At 51.0% G+C, this 27,398-nt stretch overlaps 1 protein-coding gene across 5 annotated transcripts in view; it reads left to right on the top strand.

The window, feature by feature from the left end:
* SETDB1 (SET domain bifurcated histone lysine methyltransferase 1) overlaps positions 1–27,398 on the top strand; it is a 78,554-nt gene that overhangs the window by 38,763 nt on the left and 12,393 nt on the right. For all 5 annotated transcript variants that reach the window (XM_073567206.1, XM_073567200.1, XM_073567201.1 and 2 more), the window contains 8 exons: positions 9,394–9,467; positions 9,540–9,730; positions 9,855–9,984; positions 10,063–10,189; positions 12,074–12,574; positions 12,657–13,235; positions 13,998–14,114; positions 14,392–14,561. In XM_073567206.1, the coding sequence (XP_073423307.1) occupies positions 9,394–9,467; positions 9,540–9,730; positions 9,855–9,984; positions 10,063–10,189; positions 12,074–12,574; positions 12,657–13,235; positions 13,998–14,114; positions 14,392–14,561 (1,889 nt within the window). The remainder of the gene's footprint in view (positions 1–9,393; positions 9,468–9,539; positions 9,731–9,854; positions 9,985–10,062; positions 10,190–12,073; positions 12,575–12,656; positions 13,236–13,997; positions 14,115–14,391; positions 14,562–27,398) is intronic.

Below are 27,398 nucleotides of genomic sequence, written 5' to 3'. Positions count from 1 at the left end.
CTCTACATCCCGAAGTTCTTCAGCAGATTTGTCAACTGTGGGGAGCTCCGGATGTGGACCTGATGGCTTCCAGAGTGAATGCCAAGGTGCCCACATATGTCGCTCGGGCCAGGGACCCGCAGGCATTCGCGGTGAACGCGATGGTTCTGCCATGGAACCAGTTTTGCCTCCCATATCTATTTCCCCCACTGCCACTACTCCCGAGAGTCAGCAAAGGGATCAAGACGGAAGGGGGGCAGGCGATTCTGCTGGCCCCGTCGAGCGTGGTACGCAGATCTAATGCGGCTGTTGGCCGACGTGCCTGGGCGCCTGCTAGAGCGCCCAGATCTACCGTCTCAAGGGCCGATTTGCCACCCGAACTCAGGGACTCTGTGTTTGACGGCATGGCCGTTGAATCTTGGATTCTAACCCAGGCAGGGTTCGGGAGCGAGGTGGTCGCTACAATGATTAGCGCCTGAAGGCCTGCTTCAGCATGGAAGGTGTTCTGTGCTTGATGTCGAGGCCGCGGTGTTTCTCCGCTGAGATTCTCGATCCCCAACATCTTGGCTTTTCTCCAGTCGGGCTTTGCCCCAAGCTCCCGCAGGAGACAAATGTCGGCCTTATCTGTCCTGTTCCAGTGCAGAATTACTACCAATTTGCAGGTGAAGACTTTTCATCCAGGGAGTCTCCCACCGGATACCTCCCTATAAGGCGCCTATGGACGCCTGGGTCCTTAACATGGTCCTAGGTGTTCTGCAGGAAGCTCCATTTTGAACCGCTTCAGGATATCTCTTTGAGGTACCTTTCCTGGAAAGTTGTTCCCCTAGTGGCCATCACTTCCATCAGGCGGGTTTCAGAGCTGGCGGCTCTATCCTGCCGCGCTCCGTTCCTCACTTTCCATAAGGATGAGGTGGTCCTCAGACCAGCCCCTCCTGTTCTGCCGAAAGTTGTCCTCATTTCACATTAAAGAAGATGTTGTTTTGCCTTCATTTTGTCCAGCACCGGTGCACCGTGTGGAAAAAGGCTCTTCACACGTTAGACCTGGTAAGAGCCCTCCGGAGGTACGTGTCGCGGACAGCACCCTTTCGTCAGACGGACACGCTGTTCGTGCTCCCTGAAGAGTGCAGGAAGGGACTCGCTGCCTCAAAGTCGACCATAGCCAGATGGATTCGTTTGACTGTTCAGGAGTCCTACCGCATTAGAGGCACGCAGATTCCAGCAGGGATCAGAGCGCACTCTACCCGTGCAGTGGGCGCCTCTTGGGCGCTTCGTCACCAGGCTTCGACGGAACAGGTTTGCAAGGCAGCAACCTGGTCCAGCCTGCACACATTTGCCAAACATTATAATATCCATGCTCAGGCCTCGGCGGATGCGAGCCTGGGTAGAAGGATTCTCCATGCAGCGGTGGCGCACCTTTTAAACAAGAGGTGCATGTAGCTTGGATCGGTGAGTCAATCTCCCACCCAGGGACTGCTTTAGGACGTCCCACATTATCTGTGTCCCCCAATGAGGTGAAGGAGAAACATGGATTTTTGTGAGTACTCACCGTAAAATCCTTTTCTCCGAGATGCTCATTGGGGGACACAGCACCCACCCTATTAGCCAGTTGGATCTTGTTTTGTTTAAATTTATATGCGTTTACTAATTTGATATAAGGGTGGTGTTTTGGATATATTGTACCTGTATTAAGGCTGATTTTGTTGTCCTCCTACTACTTTGGCACCAAACTGATTTCCGCCCGCAATAGGGGCGAGGGTGTATACGACGGAGGAGGAGCTAACCTTTTTTTTCACTTAGTGTCAGCCTCCTAGCGACAGAAGCATACACCCACAGTATCTGTGTCCCCCAATGAGCCTCTCAGAGAAAAGGATTTTACGGTGAGTACTCACAAAAATCCATGTTTCGCTTCATGTACCACCTGCCAAACCTAAGAGTACGCCACTCTGCAAGGCCTGTGATCCCGAATGTGTTCAGGAGCCCTTCGCCACTAACGAACCCAGTGTACTTAGTCCACCTGTGTGGGCTTCATCACTGTCACAGTCCATGATGTCACTAGCTAAAGCAATAGAGTCCTTCCAAGATCCCTCCACTGGTTGGGGCATTTGTCTGCTTGTCTTGGAAGGTTCCTCTACCTCACGGGAACTGTCGGCCAGCAGGGGCCATTCTCAGTCAAAACCTTCACAGGCATCTAGGAAACTGGGTCATAGCACGTCTCCCAGGCCTTTTCATGCCGTTTCCTGCTCCCCCTCACCCGGAATTTGCAGTGACCTGGACTCTGAGTCTGATTCCGACATGCCCCTTGATCTAGTCTCACCGGATTATCAGGCGACGATGAACAGTCTCATTGAGGCTGTCAACCAGACTTTAAAGGTTGATGTGGACTCTAATTCTGTCCCAGATCACGTGGTGTACTTCAAGAGGACCAAATGTCCTTAGAGTTATTTCCAACCATCCCTAGTTCCAGGACATAGTTCGACACATAGAGAGCGACTGGACAAGCGCTTCGCAGGTCAGAAGCCTATTGAGGCGAGATACCCATTTTCCTCAGATCTGCGGAAGAAATGGACCGAATCTCTTCCATTTGATCCACCTGTCTCCCGCCTGGCCACCAAAACCCCCCTGTCCTTACCAGACATGTCCTCGATTAAAGTCCCCATGGACCGTCAGATAGAGAACCTTGCCCGTTTGGTTTTCGAAACCTTGGGCTCGGCACTCTCTCCCTCTTTTGCCACGGCGTGGTTAGCTAAAGCTATGGGCAGATAGACCTTTCCCCGGAGGCAGCAGACCTGGCCAATCAGATCTCTGGCCGGGGAATATTTGTTGCACGCTTCCCTGGACTCTGCTAACTGTGCTGCACTTGCAGCCTCAAACGCCATCACCATCAGATGGGCACTGTGGCTCAGGGAATGATGAGCGGACTCTGTGTCCAAAGAGTCCCTAACATCTCTGCCCTACCAGAGAGGTCGTTTATTTGGGGAGAAGCTGGATCAGCTTATCTCGGATGACACAGGAAGAAAAAGTAAGTTTCTCCCCCAGCAGAAAACTAGACAACCTTTTACGTTATCAGCAACAGACGTGTTTCCGGCCCTTTCGCAGCAATCCTGGCTGGTCAAATGCGACCACCTCTTTCGGATCAGGGTGTTCCCCCTCAGGGGGGGGGACGGGATCAGGGGTTCCCAGGTTTTGTATAAGACCAACCAGTCATGGAAGAGCCAACCCAAGCAATCTAGGTCAAAGGGATCCAAGTCCCATAGATTCTCAGCATTATTCTGTAAACACCAACAGAGTAGGAGGTTGCCAACTCCTGTTTCGTCATATCTGGCTCTGTCTCATCCACGATGAATGGGTCAGAGACTTGGTGTCTTCCGGATGCAAGATAGTTTTCTTCCTGCCCTCCGGCACGCTTCTTCCTCTCTCGCCCCCCCCCCCGAAACAGAGGCGCAGGCCCGGTCTTTCTACCGAGCCAATGATTCGCTATGCCAAGACGGGGTCATTATTCCGGTTCCAGAAAACGAGAGTTTCGAAGGGTTCTACTCGAATTTATCTGTGGTTCCGAAGAAGGACTGAACACTGCAACAGTGCCGCTCCTTCTGGACCTGAAGCTCCTAAAAAAGGGCTCGCACATCAGGATGGAGTCCCTCCGCTCTGTCATCACTTCGATGAAGAAGGGGGAGTTCCTAGCATCCATCGACATCCCCACCCCCACCCTCAGCAAAGGTTCCTGCGCTTCGCCATCCGCGAAGAGCATTTCCAGTTTGCAGCTTTCCTTTCGGCCTCGCCACTGCACCCAGAGTGTTCACAAAGGTCATGGCAGCCATCATGTCCATTCTGCACTCTCGGGGTGTGGTCATTTTGCTATACTTGGACAACCTCCTAATCAAGGGCCCGTCTTTCTAAGCCTGTTCAGAGTGCATCCATATCACTTTGGATACACTTTGTTTTGCTTTTCCTGTCTGATAAATGTAAACAGATCTTCCCCTGTCTCAGCTCAGCAGATATCCTTTTTAGGAATAACCCTGGACACCTCCTGAGGGTTGGTGATTATCCCTAAAGCCCTTCAACAGGGAGTCAGGGCACTTTGTCGCCCATTTCCTCACTCTATCCGATTCGGCATGGGGGTCCTGGGCAAGATGGTGGCAGTGATGGAAGCTGTCCCCTTTGCTCAGCTACACCTCCATCCTCTGCAGCTTGCGCTTCTTTTGGCCTGGGACTGGAACCCTTTCTCTCTTGACCGTCTATGCCGACTTGTCTCCGTGTGTCAAGCGGGTTCTCAGGTGGTGGACGTTGTGTTTTTCCCTCACCCAGGGGAAATCTTTTCTCCTGGTTCAATGGCTGGTGGTCACCACCGCCGCCAGTCTTATCGGCTGGGGGGCTGTATTTTGTCATAACACTGCCCAGGGGTGCTGGTCGCCTTGAGTCGCTGTTTCAGATCAACGTCCTGGAAATCTGGGAGATTCGGATGACCCTGCGGCGGTTCCATTGCCTCATGGTGGGTCGCCGCATCTGAATACAATCGGACAACGCCACGGCTTATATATTAACCATCAAGGGGGGCACCCGCAGCAGGGTGGTAATGTGTGAGGTGGAGCACATTCTCTGCTGGGCCGAGATGACCCACTCAGTCATCTCAGCGGTTCACTTCCCGGGTGTGGAAAACCGCGGCGGCAGACTTTCTCAGCCGTCAAGGTCTCGCCGTGGGAGAGTGATCACTTCATCCGAAGGTCTTCCAACAGATTTGTTATCGTTGGGGGACTCCGGACGTGAATCAGATGGCATCGAGACTAAATGTCAAGGTGCCAGAGTTTATAGCTTGGTCCCGGGATCCAGAGGCTATTTGGGCGGATGCACTGGTCCTTCCGTGGCATCAATTTCATCTTCCGTACGCCTTTTCCCCCCACTTCAGTTACTTCCGAGGGTCATCAGGAAGATCAAGACGGAAGGGATTCCAGTGTACTAGTTGCTCCGGACTGGCTGCGCCGGTGTGGTACGCGGAGTTGGTGCAGCTCGTCGTCGACATTCCCTGGCGACAACCGGATCTACCAGATTTCCTCTCTCAGGGCCCGATTTGCCACCAGAACTCGGGCCCTGTATTTAATGGCCTGGCCGTTGAATCCTGAGTCCTAACCCTACTGGGTTCTCCCAAGAAGTGGTTTACCCTATAATTAGCGCTCGGAAACCTGCATCGAGTTGCATTTACTACCGCACCTGGAAAGCGTTTTTCGCATGGTGCAGGGAAACGTGGTCGTTCTCTTGCCTTCTCCAGTCCGACTATTTTGCAGTTCCTTCAGACTGATCTGGACTCAGGCCTAGCTCTTAGTTCCCTCAAAGGCCATCCTCATCCTTCTTGCCCAAGGTGGTCTCTTTCTTACACCTTAATGAGGACATTGTCCTGCCCTCGTTTGGCCCCACACCAATACACCGTTTTGAGAGGGCTCTTCACACTCAGGATCTGGTGAGGGCTCTCAGAAGGAATGTCTCAAGGACGGCATCCTTCCGTAAGAAGAACGCCTTATTCATTCTTCCTGAGGGTCACAGGAAGGGACTCGCCGCTTCAAAGTCCACTATAGCCAGGTGAATACGCTCGGCTATTCAAGAGTCTTACCGTGTCAGAGGCAAGCCTATGCCAGCGATGATTAAGGCACACTCCACTCGTTTTGGTACTCCTGGGCCATTCAGCACCAGGCGTCTGTGGAACAGGTTTACAAGGCTGCGATTTGGTCCTGTCTGCACACCTTCTCGAAGCACTGCGACATTCCCCCCAATGAGGCGACAGAGAAATAGACTTTTGTGTACTCACCGTAAAATCCTTTTCTCCATGCACTCTGTTTCCTTTCAATGGGTAAAACGTCCTCCCCGGAACTTCCCCGATCATAAAGAGAAGCGTTTCCCTGGAAGGAAACAGTTAAACATCTTGTATCCCTTTAGCCCAGACCTTAGATAGATTCATAGAATCGTAGAGTTGGAAGGGACCTCCTGTGCCATCTGGACCAACCCCCTGCTCAAAGCAGGATTCACTAAATCATCCCAGACAGATGTCTGTCCAGCCTCTGTCTGAAGACTTCTATTGAAGGAAAACTCACCACCTCTCATGGCAGCCTGTTCCACTCATTGATCACTCTGTCAAAAAGTTTTTTCTAATATCTGTGTCTCCTCCCATTCAGTTTGATCCCATTGCTTCTAGTCTTTCCTTGTGCAAATGAGAATAAAGATGATCCTTTTACAATGTGACAGCCCTTGAGATATTTGTAGACCGCTATTACTTGTAAATGGGCAGAGTATCCCAAGGTGGCCCCTCCCCAGTCTCTCGCTTGGCCTCAAAAACAGTTCTGTCTCTTCCAGATAGTGCGTCTCTCAAGGATGCCACGGACAGGCAGATTGAGTCTTTGGCTAAATCGGCCTTTGAAGCGACCGGTGCCTCCCTCTGTCCCAGCTTCGCTTCCACCTGGCTGGTGAAGTGTGTCTCTGCCTGGGCCAAAATTCTCCTCCAGGGCATCGTTGCAGCAGCTCCTTCGGAAGAAGTCACAAATTTGGCGGACCAGATTGTGCATGCCGGCAAATATCTTCTGGCCGCCTCTTTGGATGCAGCCGAATGTTCCGCCCGGGCAAGCAGCAACATCATTGCCATATGCCGCATCCTTTGGTTGAAGACGGGGAATGCCGATCCAACCCCTAAAAAATCTCTTACCAACCTAGTTTTTCAGGGGTCCAGGCTCTTTGGGTCCAAGTTAGACCAGTTTAGGACGCCATCGGGGGGGAAGAGTACTTCTCCTCAGTCTAAGCCTAAACATCCCTTCAATAGGAGAGGGCCCATGCCCTTTCACTCCTTTCGACCTTTCTCCTCTTCAGGGACTTCCTCCCAACAGGACCGCTCGTCCACCCCAAGGGAGAGGAGGAAGCTATCCTTCAAACCGACACGTCACTGGAGGCCAAAAGGACATTCCTCCAAGCCCTCCGGGTCCCGCTCTCACAGGTTTTCCTCCAAATGACGGGTCACCACCACCTGGAAATTTTTCCATGGTGGGAGGCCGCCTTCTATTCAGGAACGCGTGGTTGTCAGTGGTCAGCGATGCCTGGGTCAGGGAGATAGTCACGTCCGGTTCCAAGATAGACTTTTCTTCCACCCCAGAAAGACGTTTCTTCCTTTCTCTCTCACCTGACAAAGCCTTCCTGTCAAGCTTCAGGGGTTCTTCAGGCGGTCTATTCCCTTCTACACTCAGAAGTAATCGTGCCCGTTCCTCAAAACGAGCGGTTTTCGGGGTATTACTCTAATCTGTTTGTAGTCCCGAAAAAAGACACATCCATCAGTCTGATCTTGGACCTTCAGGATGGAGTCCTTACGTTCAGTGATCGCATCCATGGAACCAGGAGAGTTTCTGTGTTCTGTAGACATACAGGATGCTTATCTCCATATTCCCGTTTGTGTGCGGCACCAGAGATTCCTTCGGTTCGCGATCCAGGAGGATCATTATGAGTTTGCGGCCTTTCCTTTCGGACTGGTGTCTGCCCCTAGGGTGTTCACCAAGGTCATGGCAGTAGTCATGGCCATCCTTCGCTCCAAAGGGATTCTCATAATCCCGTACCTGGACGTTCTCCTGATCAAAGGGCCAACCCGCCGGTATTTCTGGGTTATGGAGTTCGACACGACCCAGGCCCGTGTCTCCCTTCCGGAGGAAAAGTTTGTGTCTCTCCGCCAAGGAATTCGCTCTCTATAGCAACCATCCCCCTCCCCTTACGGTCTTGCATGAGGGTCCTGGGGAAGATGATTGCTGCCATGGAAGCCGTGCCTTATGCCCAGTTCCACACCCGCCTTCTTCAGCTTGCCCTCTTGTCTGCTTGGGACAAGAAAACCGTCTCCCTGGACCGATCGGTTCTTCTGCCTCTCAAGATGAGGTAATCTCTGACTTGGTGGTCGCTATCCGCCTAGGTCCTGCGTGGGAGGTCTTTTGTCCCTCTCCGGTGGTAGATCATCACCACCGACGCCAGTCTCCTCGGCTGGGGAGCGGTCTTCCTTCATCACACAGCGCAAGGTCGCTGGAACGCTCAGGAAGCCCTTCTCCCCATCAATGTCTTGAAGATCAGGGCAATCTTTCTTGCCCTTCTCCGCTGGCAGTCTCTCCTTGCAGGCCAGCCGGTTCGCATTCAGTCGGACAATGCCATGGCCGTGGCTTACATAAACCACCAAGGTGGGACTCGCGGGTCATGTCAGAGGTGACAAAGATTCTGCGATGGGCGGAACGTTACGTTCCTGCCATATCATCCGGTCACATTCTGTGGGTGGAAAATTGGGCAGGGCCTCACATCAGGTGAGTGGTCTCTCAACCCCGCCGTCTTAACCAAATATGTCAAGAGATGAGGTATTCCAGATGTTGACCTCATGGCGTCTCGGATGAACCACAAGGTTCCTCTATTCGTAGCCAGGTCCCGGGATCTGATGGCCATCGGTTGCCACGCCCTAGTGATCCCATGGTCCCAGTTTCAGCTGCCTTATCTTTTTCCACTTCTCTTGATTCCGATAGTCGTAAAAAAGATAAAGGCAGAAGGAATTCCCCGTTCTTCTGATTGCTCCAGACTGGATGAGACGGGCCTGGTATGCGGAGCTGGTGAACATGCTTATGGACGTTCCCTGGAGGCTTCCAGACCGCCCAGATCTTCTCTTGCAAGGCTCTCTCTTCCACCTGAGTTCTCAGTCTCTGAGTTTTTAGCGGCATGGCCGTTGAGGCCGCAGTCCTGAAGGAAGCCGGTTTCTCTAACAAGGTCATCCAGACCATGATTAAGGCGATGAAACCAGCATCCTCACGCCTCTGCCCCAGATGTTGGAAGGCCTTCTTCCGGTGGTGTGAGAACGGTTTGTTTCCAATGTCCTTTTCTTTTCCGTCTAACCTTGGCTTTCTTCAAGCGGCCTTGAGTCGCATCTCTTGTTCAGTACCCTTAACGGTCAGGTATCCGCTCTGTCAATCCTCTTCCAGAGAGATTTGGCTTCCCTTTTCACAAGTGAAGACTTTTATTCAGGGGGTCGCCCACCTGGTCGGTAGATCCATGGGATCTCAATCTTTTTCTTGACGTTCTTCAGCACGTGCCCTTTGAGCCCATCCAGGATATCTTATATGTTAAAATTTTGAGCCTTTCTTGAGATATTAACGCTTTATTTTGTTTATAGGCTTGATGCCCAAGTGACCGACCACCACTGCTGTCTAGCGGTTAACAAAAGTGTTAATATCTTTGGATCGGCTGCAAATTTTAATTAGTAAATTGCGAAATTGCTCGTTTTCACAAGCTCTATCTGACAATATTGATTTATGAACAAGGGTTTAAACCTTTAAATATTTGGTATATGGGGAAATGTAACCTTGTATAGTTTGATTTGCATCTTTGTCAGGTTTATATGATGCTAAAAAATCAACTATTGTTTCTCAGGTTTCTGATCTTCTTTGATGATGGCTACGCCTCTTATGTCACGCAGTCGGAGCTGTACCCTGTCTGCAGACCATGTGAGTGTTGACTTTAGCCAAATCCACATGTAACAGATTTGCTGCAGATTTTACCTGTGGCTTTTTTTGTAGTGGCTAAATCTTGGGAGGACATAGAAGATGTGTCGTGCCGAGACTTCATTGAGGAATACGTCACCGCTTACCCAAACCGTCCAATGGTTTTACTCAAGAGCGGGCAGATGATCAAGACGGAATGGGAGGGCACTTGGTGGAAATCCAAGGTGGAGGAAGTGGATGGCAGCCTGGTGAAGATCCTGTTTCTGGTAAGGAGATTTCCTTTTCATCCACTGTATCTGGAGCACATAGATAGCCTTTAACTCCATCTCGACATGTGATGGCATATACGGCGCTTGTTGAGAACTTCCACCGTTACCCTTTCTATTTCAGGATGATAAGCGATGCGAATGGATCTACCGAGGATCCACACGTCTGGAGCCCATGTTCAGCATGAAGACGTCCACCGCTACCACTCAGGAGAAAAAACAGGCGGGACAGCAGAGAACACGCCCCAACGTGGGTGAGTATTTGATCTTTTTTGTGTGCGGTATTGATTTCCTCATATAACTAATTGTTGTTCTCTCCCCCTATGTGTTAGGTGCTGTGCGGAGCAAAGGGCCCGTAGTGCAGTACACCCACGACCTCACCGGCAGCGAGTCTCCATTTAAGCCCACGGAGCCTTCCTCTCCACAGTCAATACCGTCGCCACAGCTCATTGACACAGAGTAAGTCTTGACGTCCACATATTATCAATCTCCTATCACTAACCACTTCTCTCTGCCTCTCACAGCTCTCAACCTCTGAGACACACAAAGACGATAACACCATTGACCTGGTCTTTGTCCGGCTGTGTTCAATCTCCTACCTAAATAACTTGCCGCTTCCCCTCTCTGACCACAACATTCTCACCTTCACTCTCACAAATCCTCGCCCACCCCAGCACATTCCCACCTACCACACATTCAGAAATCTACAAGCCATTAACCTTCATACACTTTCAGACTCCCTACACTCATCACTGTCCACAATTTCCTCGTTTTCCTGTCCTGATCTTTGCTGTCCACCACTACAATGACCCTCTCAGAAGCACCCTTGACCACCCTCAGAACCTCCAAACAAAGAGTAAAACAGCCCTAGCTCTCATCGCAAACTCGACTGCTCCAGCAATGCTCTAGGAGTGCTAAACGCTTAAGGAGGAAAACTCACACCAGAAGACTTCATGCACTTCAAATTTATGTTAAGAACCTATAACTCTGTCCTTCACCTCTCCAAACAGACCTACTACACCACCCTGATCCTCACTTTCCAACAACCCCAAGAAACTTTTTGACACCTTTCACTCCCTTCTCAGGCCAAAAGCACAAGCCCCTATCACAGATATTTGTGCTTATGACCTGGCCTCTCACTTTATAGTGAAAATAGATAATATCTGTCAGGAAAATCGCTCACAACCACCAAGTGCTGTTGTCCCTCCCTTCATTTCCCCTGGCTCACTCTCCACATTTGATCCCATCACAGAAGAAGTCTCCAGACTCCTCTCTTCTTCTCGTCTTACTACATGCACTACCGATCCCATTCCCTCACATCTCCTCCAGTCTCTCTCTCCAGTCGTCACAACTCACCTAACTACAATATTTAATCTCTCTCTCTCCTCGGACATTTTCGCATCCTCTTTCAAACACTCTATCATTACTCCATTATTAAAGAAACCAGCTTTCAACCCATCCTGCACAAACAACTACAGACCAGTCTCCAATCTCCCCTTCATCTCTAAACTCTTGGAGCGCCTGGTCTACTCCCGTCTTACCCGTTACCTCTCCACTCACTCCCTCCTAGACCCTTCATAGTCCGGCTTCCGCCTCCTACATTCGACAGAAACTGCACTCCTCTATGTGACCAAATGACCTTCTGACAGCAAAATGTAACAGTGACCACTCTCTGCTCATTCTTCTCGACCTTTCTGCGGCTTTTGAAGTTGTTGACCACTGTCTCCTACTCTCTAGGCTCCAGTCACTAGGCATTAAGGACACTGCCCTCTCCTGGTTCTCTTCCTATCTTTATGACCGCTCTTTCAGTGGTTTGTTCGCTGGCTCCACCTCATCTCTTCCTCTCGTTGTCATGGTACATCAGGGCTCAGTCCTTGGCGCGTTTCTGTTCTCTCTCTACACAGCCCCGGACAGGCTATCAGCAGATTTGGCTTTCAGTACCATCTTTATGCTGATGACACACAACTATACACGTCTTCCCCTGACCTTACCCCCGCTGTACTACAGAACGCCAGTGACTGTTTGTCCGCAGTCTCCACATCATGTCCGCTCTCTATCTGAAACTCAACCTCTCCAAAACTGAACAACTACTGCTCCCGCCATCTACTAACCTCCCTAAATCTGACGTTTTTTTCTCTCTATAGAGAGGTCTAGTTGACAGGCTGACATGTGAGTGCCAGGAGACCAGGTGCTTGGAGGCATACAGCAGGCAATACTCCTTACCTATGTGTCGGATGAGTGGCTCAGACATCTTGCCTACCGTTTTCGGCCAGTTTCTGGTTCAAATGTACACTTAGATAAGTGTCAGCCGTATTTGTGACTCCTCTTTGTTTTTGTTTGCAGCTCGGATAGCCAACAGGCGCAGTCTAAGAAGCAAGTGGCCAAGAAAAGCACATCGTTCCGTCCTGGATCAGTGGGTTCAGGACAGTCCTCCCCCATACCCATCGAGGCAGTCACTGAATTGCGCCCCGTTCTTCCAAACCAACTCAACCAGACTTTCCAGCCCATCCAGCAGATTCAGCCGATACAGCAGATTCAGCAGATACAGCAGATTCAGCCGATCCAACCCATCCCTCAGATTCAGCAGATCCAACCTATTCAGCAGATCCAACCTATTCAGCAGATCCAACCTATTCAGCAGATCCAACCTATTCAGCAGATCCAACCTATTCAGCAGATCCAACCCATTCAGCAGATCCAACCCATTCAGCAGATCCAACCCATTCAGCAATTCCAGCAGATTCAGCAGATCCCCATTCAAACTCTCCAAGCCACTATTCAGGCCATTCAGAAACTTCAACCCAATCACACCATCCAAGCCATACAGATGGCACAGCCCAACAGGTGAGCTGCCCTTCACTAACAGACCTCAAATATTGCTTTCAGGTCTTCAATATTGATCTTTTTCCCTCACGTCTCTGTACAGGTTTATTACCACCAATCCCACATTCCAGATTATTCAGACAAGCCCAATGCCGACGGAGATAACTTATAGGGCCCCGAGAGAAAAACTTTTCTACCTACCTCACGCGTGCAACCAGAACTGCTTGTCGCGAGTCCGAGCCATTTCCCACCGGGGCAAGAACCCCATGCTTGTCCCTCTCCTTTATGATTTCCGGCGGATGACTGCAAGGAAGCGCGTGAACCGCAAGATGGGGTTCCACGTCATCTACAAAACGCCTTGTGGGCTGAGCCTGCGAACCATGCCGGAAATAGAACGATACATCTTCGAGTCCAAGTGTGACAAACTGTATTTAGAAATGTTCTGCCTGGACCCTTACGTGTTGGTGGACCGCAAGTTCCAGCCCCAGAAACCCTTTTATTACATCCCAGACATCACGTACGGCAAGGAGGACGTGCCCCTGTCCTGCGTTAATGAGATAGACAGGACACCCCCTCCGCAGGTAGAATACAGCAAGGAGCGCATCCCCGGCCGAGGAGTGTTCATTAACACCGGTGTGGACTTCCTGGTGGGATGTGACTGCACGGACGGATGTCGAGACAGGTAGGAAGAAGCGCTGAAGGTCCACACGTGATGTCGTGGGGCCAGTAGAGATGCCTGGGATACAGTTATCTTCACAGGGCTTTGGTTTGATGATCATGGACTACTGACGTGAACACCGAATCAGGGTCTTGCCAAACATTATTTAGAGCTTGACTGCAGCATTTACATGGTTAAACAGAAGTGATCGGAGCTAGCTCCAGTCACATCTGTTAGGGTATGTTCCCACGGTCAGTAACCGGCAGCGCTTTGGACACAGCAGATGTTCACTCCGTCCAAAGCGCGGCCGGCTTTTGAACGCAGGCGATTCCTCATGTGTTCATTGAGCCGTGCGGAATCACCGTGTCCCATTACATTGTAAGGGTGACTTTATCTTGTGGAGACTGAGCGACTCCGCAAGATAAATAGACATGCTGTGGTCTGTAAAGACATTTCACGTGTGTCTACGCAGGGAAGCCAGAGGTGTCCCTGAACGCATAATGGAGATGGGATTTCATGAAATCCCATCCACTATGCTGTACCATCTGGACGCTGCGGATGTATGCAGCGTCCATCCAGCAGCGTTTCCTGACCGTGGGAACATACGCTTAGAGGCAGGTGCTGGCTGTATAACTTTGGATCGCGCTCCGCTCATGAGACCGACTCCCATACACATGCAGCGTCCCTAGGACTCGAAATATAACATCCTTGGGAGGGAAGAAGATTAGGAGGTTTTTTAATGCGACCAGTTTTCATGGATAATCTCTTGACACATTTTTGTTTCAGATTCAAATGTGCTTGTCATCAGCTAACGATTGACGCCACCCGCTGCACCCCCGGGGCACAGGTGAACACGTCCGCAGGTTACACACACAAGCGGCTGGATGAATGTCTGCCTACCGGGTAAGGTCACCATTAGTTCCTTATGGGACTCATTTCGATCATGAGGGAGTGTGAAAATCTCTCCCTTAAAGTAGCGCTCCAGTCTTCCTGAGTGCGTTGCTCCAGAGCTTATGGGATACTGCCTGTAGTTGGTGTGCCCCTATAGATTGACAGTTCGGACTGGCTGCGTGTTGGCACTGCTGGTACACAATGTGTGCACCTTCCTGCTGCTATCAGAGACAGCTTTGTCCCAGGGGTGATGAGAGCCCATGGGTTGAGAATTTTCGTTTCCTTGCAGGGTGTACGAATGCAACAAGAGATGTAAGTGCAACCACAACATGTGCACGAACCGCCTGGTGCAGCATGGCCTCCAAGTGCGCCTCCAGCTCTTCAAAACCCAGAACAAGGGCTGGGGGATTCGCTGTCTGGACGACATAGCCAAGGGCTCCTTCGTCTGTATATACGCAGGTACGACTCCCTGCCCCAGGACACACAGGGTTCAGGTGTGGTCTGACACTTGTATGCTACACCAGCTGCTTCTGAGCTTAGAGACGTTTGTGGAGATTTGCCAACAACTTAAAGGGATTAAGCTCCTCAACATATTAGGCAAACATAAAACGACCAAAATTCCATCAATGTGTCACTTACTGGGCTTCTTGCTGTAGTTTTGATAATATCCCTTCTTCAGCTCATCTAATCTTCTCAACCCCGCCCACACGTGGGCGGGTTATACAGTGCTTATAAACCTGGAAGATTGCTTGGCTGAAATAGAAAAATAGCCAGCGTGTTTAATAAAATTCAGAAGTCTATATTGAAGAATTAAAAAGTTGCACCAGTGTACATGGGCAGAAAAAATGTGCAAATCTAGCATACACGTTTCGTAATTTAATTATTATTTGCATACTATTTTAACACTGAATAGCTTTTTATAATAATAATCTTTATATAGCGCTAACATATTCCGCAGCACTTTACAGTTTGCACATATTTTCATCACTGTCCCTGATGGGGCTCACAAATCTAAATTCCCTATCAGTATGTCTTTGGAGTGTGGGAGGAAACCCACGCAAACACGGGGATACAAACTCCTTGCAGATGTTGTCCTTGGTGGGATTCGAACCCAGGACTCCAGCGCTGCAAGGCTGCAGCGTTAACCACTGAGCCACCGCGCTTTATGTAGCGCTTTATGTCAGACATGTGGTATAGAACCAATTACATGTCATCAAGTTCTTACTTATACAAGTGAAACTTTGAAGATACATATAATACATGGTACAAATTAATTATAACCAAGTTAATCCATTGAAAATTAAAATAACGTTTAGATGATCCATATATTTTTCACATAATAGTTTATCCTTTTTTCCATTCTCAATTCAATATCTTGGAGTTTAATTCATGCTGTAGAGCTCAATGGAAATCAGTTAACCAAACATCATATCAGGTGGAAGGGAAGAAAAAGAAAGAAAAAAATGTAAAAATTCCTTTCTTTATCGCCTTATTGGGGGACACAGAATACCATGGGTGTATGCTGCTGCTGCTAGGAGGCTGACACTATGCAAAAACAGAAAATTAGCTCCTCCCCGGCAGTATACACCCACCGACAGGCACCAAGCACCTCAGTTTGTGCTTAGTGTCTGTAGGAGGCGGACCGGGATCTCCCCAGATCTGCAGTTATTAATCCAATTTTTCCTTTCAGGGTTTAGTTTGAACTTTTTAATCTTTTCTTCTTTTATCTTTTAGGTTTTTCCGTTGGGAAACAGGGTATACTTATCACCCTGATTTCCTATATCATGCGGCTGAGCGAGCAGTGTGGTGTCATCCACATCGCAACTCTCAGTACCGCAGGCAGGACTTTTCCCTATCACCTTCCGGTGATAAGGGTTGTGGACAGGTGGCTGGTCCTTGCCGAATCCCCCTCCTCACCCCTCTCTCGGGACAGGGCTGAGAGGAAGACGGCGATCGCAGGTGGTTCAAGCCGTCTTCTGCAGGATGCGGGTACAGAGGACTCCTTCCCCTCCCAGCGGCCTGCCGTTTCCCCGTGGGCCCCTGTGGTCATCCTCTTCAGGGACGTCAGGTAAGTGCCTGTACGTTCCCTCCGGCCCCCGCATAAGCTCCAGTGCATGGGAGAAGTTGGACCTTGGGATTACAGGTCCACTGTTTTTGAATCTCCCGCCCTTTCTGCCTGCCGCGCGCTCACACAATGGAATGCGGACACTATCCCTTCCCCTCTTCTAGTCAGGGAGACGCTGCGGATCCCTTCACTCACCGCAGCAGCGTCGCAAGCAGGGGACCGCTTCATATTACTTCCTGAGCGCGGTATGTCGGGGTGGGCAAGGGGTTGCAGCGCCGGCGCGGGCGCCGTCACTTTCACTTTCACTTTCCCCTCAGCCAGGGGAATTTCTCTGCTCCCTCCTCCGTTCCTCAGCGCGCTTTTTCAGCGTGCCTTTTCTAGCCCATCACAGGGCTTCTTTCTCTTTGGAATGCCAGCCTCCCCTCTCTGTCATGCCCCCTCCGTCGCTGGTAGCCAATCACGGCGCAGCCGCTAAGCTCCGCCCCCCATCTTCCAGCACAAGGATTTCCTGGTTTTTCACTCCTTCCTGCGCTGCTTGGGGGACACTTCGGCGTTTCTTCTGCTGCTCACAGAATCTCGGTAGGCTCGGCTCTGGGACAGGGATTAGCTCTCCTCGGCAGTTATTCCCTAATTTCTGCGGCCATTCAGTGCAGTTCACTTATGCCCAACCCTTCAGGGGTTCTCTGCTTCAGGCCCACCGCTACCTATTACGCCTGTGCGCGCTGTAAAAAGAAGTGGGCATCGGGTCAGTCGTCCCCATTCTGCCCCCCCTGCAGTCCTTCCAATATGTCAGCATCTCAGGAACGCACAGAATCCCGGGCGGAGGGCGCTCTTCCCTCCTCTCTCCCCCCGGAGTGGGCCGTTACAATGTCAGTCTGTTTCTGACTTGACAAAAGTATCACAGTCGCTGGTCCAGGTCTTAGAACGATTACCTCAGCTATCCTCAGCCACCTCTGCCCCGACCACCTCTCGGGGTGAGTCGTCCGCACCTGACCGCGACCTTCAGAGAGACAGACAGGGAAGGACTTCTCGGAAGCGGGCTCTGTCCACTTCGTCTTCGAGCTCGCAGGGCCCTTCCGCTCCCAGGCCTCCTTCTCCTTCCTCGGAGGACAGCCTTCAGTCAGGCGATGATTCTCATTCGGAAGCTAGCTCAGAGGGGAACAGCGTTTCTAAAACGCGGGACATGGTCGATAGTCTTCTTGCAGCTATCTTCCAAACACTAAAGCTTAAACAGGATGAGGCTCCAGCTCAGGAAAGCTCGGTTCTCCTTAGACGAGCCAGACCTCCGTCTCGAACATTTCCCAATCACAACGATTTCGATACTACCTTATCCAAACACTGGGAGCGCCCTGAGCAACGTTTCTCAGGCCGCAAGTACTTGGACGTTCTGTACCCCTTTGACGCAGAACTGCTCTCTAAGTGGTCCAAGGCTCCAGAGGTAGATCCTCCAGTATCCCGGATAGCCTCTAAAATGGTACTCTCGCTGCCCAACGGGGCATCGCTCAAAGATCCTACTGACAGGCAGATTGAATCTCTGGCTAAGTCTATCTTTGAGGCATCTGGCGCCTCTCTCTGCTCTATTTTCGCATCCGCCTGGGTGGCGAAGGTCATTTCCGCTTGGGCAAAAATTCTTTGCAGAGGCATCTTAGCGTCAGCTCCTCAAGACGAGTTAGCAGATCTTGCAGATCAGATTAACCAGGCGGGAAAATACCTTTTGGCCGCCTCCTTGGACGCGGCCGGCTGCGTAGCAAGGGCTAACAGCAACATAGTAGCTGTACGCCGAGTCCTTTGGCTAAAGTCATGGAATGCGGACACTACTTCGAAAAAGTCGCTTACCAATCTGCCGTTCCATGGCTCTAGGCTCTTTGGAGCAAAGCTGGATCAGATAATTTCCAATGCCACTGGAGGTAAAAGTACTTCGCTTCCCCAGTCTCGACCAAAACGTCCCTTCAACAGAAGGGGGTTTCGACCATTCAGGCCCTTTCGTCCCTTCCCTGCCACAGAGAGAGCCACTCAACAGGATCGGCCGCCTGCCACCAGGGAGCGGGATCAGAGGAAACCTTCCTACAAACCCGCTCCTCGCTGGAGATCTAGAGGACAATATTCCAGATCTGCAGGAGCCAATTCCGGCAGATTTTCGTCTAAGTGACGGGTCACCCCCACCTGGAATTTCTTCCAGGGTGGGCGGCAGACTTTCCTTTTTCGCGGATTCTTGGCTGTCCGTTGTAGACGACGCTTGGGTCAGAGAACTCGTCGCATCCGGTTACAAAATCGAATTTGCTTCACTCCCGAACAGATGGTTTTTCCGGTCTCGGCCTCTGCGACCGCGGGCCCAGGTTCCGGGTTTTCTGCAGGCCATTTCCTCCCTCCTTTCCGCCGGAGTCATTGTTCCCGTTCCCTCAGACGAACGGTTTTCCGGGTTCTACTCCAATCTCTTTGTAGTCCCGAAGAAAGACGGCTCTCTTCGTCCTATTCTGGACCTCAAATTGCTCAATCGCCACGTGAAGATTCTTCATTTCAGGATGGAGTCTCTTCGGTCAGTGATTGCTTCCATGGAGCCCGGGGAATTTCTCTGCTCGGTGGACATTCGGGATGCCTATCTGCACATTCCAATATGTGTGCAACATCAGAAGTATCTTCGATTTGCGTTTCAGGGAGACCATTTTCAGTTCACAGCTCTTCCTTTCGGCCTGGCTTCAGCGCCCCGGGTTTTCACGAAGGTGATGGCGACCGTAATGGCCATCCTTCGCTCCAGAGGGATCCTCATCATCCCTTATCTGGACGATCTTTTGATCAAGGGTTCGTCTCGCCAGGACTGTCTCCGGAGCCTTCAGATAACCCTGGACACTCTCAGCCGCCTAGGTTGGCTGGTCAACAAGGAGAAGTCCATTCTGATCCCCTCCCAGCGTCTGACCTTTCTGGGTATCGAATTCGACACGGAGCTAGCCCGTGTTTTTCTTCCAAAGGAAAAATTTACAACTCTGTCCAAGGGCATCAGAACTCTCAAGAGGCCTGCTCCCATTCCCATTCGGTTCTGCATGAAGGTCCTGGGGAAGATGGTGGCCTCCATGGAAGCAGTGCCCTTTGCGCAGTTTCACCTTCGCCCCCTCCAGCTGTCTCTGCTTTCAGCCTGGGACAAGACCACGATGTCCTTGGACCGTCCTATTCTGCTTCCTCTCAGAGTGAGGCAGTCTCTCGCTTGGTGGCTACGGCCAGCGTCAGTTCTCCAAGGGAGGTCCTTTCTTCCGCCTCAGTGGCAAATCATCACCACCGATGCGAGCCTCTTAGGATGGGGAGCCGTGTTCCATCAGAAAGCGGCCCAAGGCCGCTGGAAGCCACAGGAGTCTCTCCTTCCAATCAATCTTTTGGAGATCAGGGCAATTTTCCTGGCCCTTCTTTATTGGCAGCCCCTCCTCTCCGGCAAGCCGGTCCGTATTCAGTCGGACAATGCCACGGCCGTGGCGTACATAAACCATCAGGGGGGCACGTGCAGCAAACAAGTAATGTCAGAAGTGGCCAAGATATTACGCTGGGCAGAACGTTACGTTCCGACAATCTCCGCCGTCCATATTCCAGGGGTGGAAAATTGGGCAGCCGACTTTCTGAGTCGCCAGGGCCTAGCGTCCGGCGAATGGTCCCTGCACTCCGCGGTTTTCTCTCAGATATGCGACCGTTGGGGCACCCCGGATGTCGATCTCATGGCTTCTCGGATGAACCACAAGGTGCCGCAGTTCGTAGCCAGGTCCAAGGACCCTCTAGCCGTCGCATGCGACGCACTGGTGACTCCGTGGTCCCAGTTTCAACTTCCGTATCTGTTCCCGCCTCTGGCATTGATCCCTCGGGTGGTCAAAAAGATAAAATCGGAAGGCGTACCAGTGATTCTAGTCACTCCAGATTGGCCAAGACGGCCTTGGTACGCGGAACTGGTCAACATGCTCGCGGACGTTCCCTGGAGGCTTCCGGACCGTCCAGACCTTCTCTCGCAAGGCCCCCTTTACCACGAGAATTCTCAGTCTCTGAGTTTGACGGCATGGCCGTTCAGACCGCAATTCTGAAGGAATCAGGTCTGTCCAGTCAGGTTATTCAAACTATGATCAGAGCCAGGAAACCAGCTTCTTCCCGCATTTACTATAGGTACTGGAAGGCTTTTTTCCGTTGGTGTGATGATAAAGGAGTCTTCCCAATGTCCTTTTCTATCCCATCTATCCTTGGGTTTCTTCAGTCTGGGTTGGACGCGGGTCTGTCCCTCAGAACGCTCAAGGGCCAAGTTTCCTCTCTCTATCCTCTTCCAAAGAGAGCTAGCTTCTCTACCACAGGTCAAAACTTTTCTGCAAGGGGTTTCCCACGTGGCTCCTCCTCATCATTCGCCAATAGATCCGTGGGATCTCAACCTCGTTCTTGGCGCTCTCCAGAAGGCGCCGTTCGAGCCTCTCCAGGACATCCCTTTGTCCCTTCTCTCTTGGAAGGTCACCTTTTTGATCGCCATTTCATCCATCAGAAGGGTTTCTGAATTGGCGGCCTTGTCATGTCGTTCCCCTTACCTCATTCTCCATCAGGACAAAGCCGTCCTCAGGCCCGTTCCTTCTTTTCTTCCAAAGGTGGTTTCCGCTTTCCATATCAATGAGGATATCGTCTTTCCTTCTTTTTGTCCGGCTCTTTTTGTCATCCTCTTGAGAAGTCTCTCCACAAACTGGACGTAGTTAGAGCCCTGCGTGTCTATCTTGCCAGGACCTCTTCCTTTCGTCTGTCCGATTCCTTGCTGATCATCTCTGAAGGTCGTCAGAAGGGCCTTCGGCTTCCAAATCCACGATCGCTCGCTGGATTCGTTCTACCATTCTGGAAGCGTATCGTCTTCAGGAAAAGCGGCCCCCTCCGGGAGTAAGAGCTCACTCCACCCGGGCTGTGGCGGCTTCGTGGGCTGCTCGTCACCAGGCCTCGGCCATGCAAATTTGCAAGGCTTCAACCTGGTCATCTTTGCACACCTTCACGAGGTTCTACAGGGTTCATACCCAGGCTTCGTCTGATGCTGTGGTTTGTAGGAAGGTTCTGCAGGTGGCGGTGGCGCACCGGCTGACCTGAGCCTTTTGGTTACTTTCGTTCCTTTTTGCTGTTCCCACCCTTGGGACTGCTTTGGGACGTCCCATGGTATTCTGTGTCCCCCAATAAGGCGATAAAGAAAGACGGATTTTTGGTTCTTACCGTAAAATCTCTTTCTTGGAGCCTTCATTGGGAGACACAGCACCCTCCCTGTTTAAGTTGTACCGTGTTGGGTCTTAGAGTCCCTTGTTGGGTTGGTACATATGTTTCAAGTTTTTCTCGTTGCATCTCCTACTGCTTTTTCACCAACTGAGGTGCTTGGTGCCTGTCGGTGGGTGTATACTGCCGGGGAGGAGCTAATTTTCTGTTTTTGCATAGTGTCAGCCTCCTAGCAGCAGCAGCATACACCCATGGTATTCTGTGTCTCCCAATGAAGGCTCCAAGAAAGAGATTTTACGGTAAGAACCAAAAATCCGTCTTTTTCCTTTTTTTCCCTTTTTTTTTCTTTCCTCCTTCCCCTCCCCTCTAATCTAAAAAAAAATTACATATAATTAATCACAATTTTAGTCTGCAATGTTAATAATGATATATTAAATCATGTTTGATATTCAATCCATGCGGGATTCTATTATTTAATTCAAATATCCACCAAGCTTCTAGATGTAAAAGTATCCTATGTCAATCTCCTCCTCCCTCTCAAAGGTTTCTTGATTTTTTTTTTCTATACCTGTAGGAATGCAGGATTGTAGTATCGCCATTGTGTTTGTGACTGAACTGTCTGGAGGCAGCTGAGCATTTATTAGTTACTGTATTTTTTGGACTATTTGACGCACCACACCATAAGACGCACCCCAAATTTTGGGATGGAAAATAGCAGAAAAAAGATTTTTATAAAATGGGGGTCCATCTTATTGTCAAAATTTAAGGTATCTTACCTGAGGGCCAGCGGTGGTACAACGGGGTCACAGGAGGCATGGTCCCTTCCTCAGGATGCCGGCGGTGGCAGAAGTAGTGCGATGCTGCAGGTCTGGTGTTGGTGGTTGGTGAGGCAGAGCATCGGAGCAGGGTCCTTTCGTCAAGTTGCCAGCAGCAAAAATGTGTCCATGGCGTGGCCTGGTGTATTACCGGTTTCCCTGCGGCCATCTTCCTGAAGCTGTGGGCCGCTGGAGGCTTCTGGAAAATGGCCACTGGAGGCTGCGCGTGCCCAGATTGAGATCTCGGCGGCCATTTTCCTGAAGCCGAGTGCCGCCGAGATCTCAATCTACACACGAGGCCCACTGCTTGCGCTTGAAGGAGATGGCCGTAGGGAAACCGGTGATGCACTCTGCTCTGCGTGGACAACTGGGCCTTGGCGTGGACACATTTTTGCCACCGGTTTCCTGAGGAAGGGAACCTGCTCAGGTGCACTCCGCACTGCCGCAGAATCACACCTCTGCCGCTGCTACACCACTGCAGCAACCCCCCGGTAAGCCTGCGTTCACACTATAAGATGCACACCCCATTTTCCTCCCAAATTTTTTGTGAAAAAGTGTGTCTTATAGTCCAAAAAATACGGTAATTTGCTCATTGCATCTGATAAATGTCTCCTGATTCGGGTTTTCAGTGTGTTGGTCGTACATCTTACATATTGGAACTGACACATGTTACAAGTAATGAAATAGATAACATATGTTTGAATACAATTAATAAAAGTTTTGATTGGATAAGTTTTACCTGTTACTGTTGCAGTAAATGTTGCGGCGTTCTCAATGTGTTTGCAGCAATTACAGATATTATGACCACATTTATAAAACCATATTGAATAGAGCCATGTAGACTGTAATTTAGCATTATTAATGTATAAGCTCAGGGATAAAATATTTCTCAAAGTGGGCGCCCTCCTACCGGAAAATCTGATTGGATAGAATACCTTTGAGTTTCTCTTCTTGGTATAAAATGAGTAAATGCTTATTAATAATTTTCTTAATTTGCTGGAATTAGAGACTGTATGTTGTAGTAAAATGAATATTACAATCACTTGATTTATTGTCCTTATTCCTACCTCCACTTTTTTATTTTTATTTTTCAAAATGTCACATCTGGGAATATTTTCTACAATGTCAGATGCCTGTGCAAGCATCCATTTAGGATATTGTCTGTCCTCCAATCTTGCCTTCATTTAGTAACATAGTTAGTAAGGTTGAAGGGAGACTTTAAGTCCATCTAGTTCAACCCATATCCTATTCTAACTTGCCCTAACATGTTGATCCAAAGGAAGGCAAAAAAAACCCATGTGGCAAACAGTAAGCTTCACATTGGGGAAAAAAATTCCTTCCCGACTCCACATACGGCAATCAGACTAGCTCCCTGGATCAACGCAATATTAAGGAAACTAGTAGCCTGTAGGGCTCTCCCATAGCCTGCCCTTCCACACTCTGTGCATTATGCCAGGCTCAAGGTACAAGAGAACCAGGCAGGACTGCTTTTATGCATTCTGCGCAGCCTGCAAAACCACTCTCCCCAGTGGCAGCACGTACCCCCACTGTCGGGACTGTATCCAGAATACTGGGTCAGAACCCCAAGAGGCTCCTACCAATGCTTCAGCGGATGCTACCACGCTGGAATGGGCTACCCAGATATCGCAGTCTATGACGCAGTCCATAGATAACCTAACCTCCACATTAAACCAGGCTCTGCAGGGTCATGTCTCGTCTATGAGTGTTACCCAGCAAAGGGACAGCTCCGCTCAGGGACAGGCCGTTTCTGGCTCTCCCAGACATAAGCGGACCCAAACGTCGCGTTCCTCTGCGTCATCCCATAGCACACGGTCATCCCCCTCTAGGGAGAGACACTGTAGTTCCAGGTCACCTAGACTGTCCCCTACCAGAGACAGACAACGCAGATCTCCACAGCGACCCCCCGACTACAGGAGACCTCCTCCCCAGGTCACCCACCAGGGAACGCCTCAGCGATACGCACGATTCGGAAGGCATCTGTCACTCCGACTCAGACAACGAAACGGAGAGGTCTCTGGTCCCTTGTCCCCCTAGCAATACAGCGCTGGTTGAGGACATAATCTCTTCCATCCATCGGGTGCTGGACATTTCCGATCCAACCCCGGAAGCCCCAGAACACAAGATTTGCTTTGAAGGTGCTCTGAAACCACCTAGGGTCTTCTCTAACCACCCGGAATTTCAGGCGATCCTTACTAAGCAGTTTTCGCAGCCTGAGAAAAAATTCACCAATCGCAAATTTTTGGAGGCTAGGTACCCCTTCCCACAAAAGGACCCCAAGCAGTGGACAGATCCACCTGAAGTGGACCCCCCAGTCTCTAGGCTAGCAGCACAGACCCTCCTCTCACTGCCAGATAGCTCAACTCTCAGGGACGCAGCAGACCGGCAGGTAGAACGCATGGCTCGTTCAGTTTTCGAAGCGGCAGGGGCCTCCCTGGCCCCCGCGTTCGCTTCAGTTTGGGCGGCCAAGGCCATTCTGGCTTGGGCCAAAAAATTGCAAGCTGGCCTCCAAGCTTCAAATCCTGAGCTGTCGGACCAGGCGGTTCAAATAGTAGTGGTAGCAGATTACATGCTTAATGCAGGCCTGGACTCCGCAAGAGGTGTAGCGGGGATAGCAGCGAACGCCATCACAATTCGGCGTATCCTCTGGCTGCGGGAATGGAAAGTGGATGCGGCCTCAAAGAAGTCCCTCACAGATCTCCCGTACCTCAGTGGCACAATGATATCCAATGCCACTGGGGGGTAAGAGTACCTCTCTCCCTCAACTAAAACCTAAACGCACGTTTAAACGGCGTAAGCAAACTCGATTCCGATCCTTTCGGAATTCTTCGGGCTGGTCCATCTCGCGCCCAGCACAAAATCGTAACCGCTCTCCACGCAGGGACAACCCACGGGCGGCGCAGAGACCGGACAGGACCTGGCAGTCTAAAGCAGACCAGGCGAAGCCCAAAGGAGTTCGCATACTCCTCCGCAATCCCCCCCGATCTCTCTGGTTTGCCATGAGAGTCCTCGGCAGGATGGCAGCAGCAATGGAGGCGGTGCCATTTGCCCAGTTTCATCTCAGGCCTCTTCAACTAGCCATCCTCAAGTCCTGGGACAGGAATCCTTTCTCCCTCGACAGGGAGTTCCGGCTGACATCGTCAACCAGGAGGTCCCTACACTGGTGGCTCAAGCCAACTTCGCTTGCAAGGGGAAAATCCTTTCTCTCAGGTCAATGGAAGGTCCTGACCACCGATGCAAGCCTGACAGGTTGGGGTGCGGTGCACCTACATCACAGGGCACAAGGCAAGTGGTCACCAGTGGAAGCGACTGTGGCCATCAACATCCTGGAAATTCGGGCCATCTTCCTGGCATTGAGAGCCTTTCATCACTTGCTGGCAGCCTCTCATGTCAGGATACAGTCGGACAATGCCACAGCGGTGGCATATGTGAATCACCAAGGCGGGACCCGCAGTACCCAGGTGATGAGAGAAGTGGCACATATACACCACTGGGCGGAAGACACGAGGTCGGTACTCTCTGCGGTCCACATTCCAGGTGTAGACAACTGGGAAGTCGACTTCCTCAGCTGACAAGGAATGGACTCGGGGGAGTGGTCTCTCCATCCCGAAATTTTTCACCATATCTGCCATCGCTGGGGGGACCCCGGACGTGAACCTAATGGCATCCCATCTCAATGCCAAGGTCTCCAACTTCATGGCCAGGACACGCAATCCGTGGTCGCTCGGAGCAGACGCCCTGGTTCAGGACTGGACCCAGCTCCAGCTTCTGCATATTTTTCCACCCCTCCCTCTGATCTCCAGAGTCGTGAGGAAGATCAAACAAGAGGGAGTTCCAACCATCCTGATCGCGCTAGACTGGCCCAGATGTACATGGTACGCCGACATTGTACAACTTACAGCAGACGCCCCCTGGCGTCTCCCCGGCCGTCCCGATCTTCTGTCACAAGGCCCGTTCTACCACCAGAACTCAGGGGCTCTCAATTTGCAGGCGTGGCCCTTGAGACCTGGGTTCTAACCCAGGCAGGGCTCTCATCGGACGTCATGAAGACCATGATCAGGGCACGGAAGCCAGCCTCCACCAAGATTTATTACCATACCTGGAGAGATTTCTTTACCTGGTGCGAATCTCACGGCCAGATTCCACTCCCTTATTCCCTCCCAAAGGTACTTGGTTTTCTTCAATTGGGCCTGGACGCCAGGCTATCCCTAGGCTCGCTTAAGAGCCAGGTGTCAATGCTCTCAGTGCTTTTCCAGAGGCGCGTTGCTAACAAGCTGCAAGTAAGGACTTTTCTCCAAGGAGTTTCCCGATTAGTTCCCCCCTACAAACGTCCACTGGAAACATGGGACCTCAACCTGGTCCTGACAGCATTGCAGGCACCACCTTTCGAACCCCTTAAGGAAGTCCCACTCCGCATTCTATCACAGAAGGTGGTTTTTCTGGTGGCAATCACCTCGCTACGCAGGGTGTCTGAATTGTCAGCACTCTCCTGCAGACAGCCCTTCCTAGCCTTTCACCAGGACAAGGTGGTTCTCCGTACAGTCCTATCCTTCCTTCTGAAGGTTGTGTCCAACTTCCACCTCAATGAGGAAATTTCACTGCCATCCCTTTGCCCGGTTCCGGTTCATAGAGTGGAGAAGGCTCTGCATACGCTTGACCTTGTCATGGCATTGCGTATATACGTGTCTAGGACTGCGCCCTTCCGGGAGTCTGATTCCCTTTTCCTTCCGGAAGGCGTTCGCAAGGGTCTGTTGGCTTCCAAAACTACCCTTGCCAGGTGGATGAAGTCCACCATACAAGAAGCTTACCGCCTTAACAATTCTCTTCCGGCAGGTATCACGGTACACTCTACGCGGGCGGTAGGGGCCTCCTGGGCCATTCGGCACCAGGCTTCGGCACAACAGGTGTGTAAGGCGGCCACTTGGACTAGCCTACACACGTTTACGAAACACTACAGAGTTCATACCCAGTCCTCAGCGGACGCGAGCCTGGGTAGACGGGTTCTGCAGGCGGCGGTGCCCCAAGTTTAGGGACCTGTCAGCACAATATTCGTCCATTGCTTCCCAGCCAGGGACTGCTTCGGGACGTCCCATGGTTCTGTGTCCCCGAATGAGGCGACAGAGTAAAGGAGATTTTTGTGTACTCACCGTAAAATCTCTTTCTCTTAGCCTCTAATTGGGGGGACACAGCTCCCACCCTGTT

Source organism: Dendrobates tinctorius, unplaced genomic scaffold (assembly GCF_039654945.1).
Source record: "Dendrobates tinctorius isolate UK_male_01 unplaced genomic scaffold, ASM3965494v1 ptg000019l, whole genome shotgun sequence".
In the NCBI taxonomy this organism is placed as follows: domain Eukaryota; kingdom Metazoa; phylum Chordata; class Amphibia; order Anura; family Dendrobatidae; genus Dendrobates; species Dendrobates tinctorius.
Note: the sequence above shows the minus strand (reverse complement) of the source record. Positions and strands in the feature narration are given on the sequence as shown.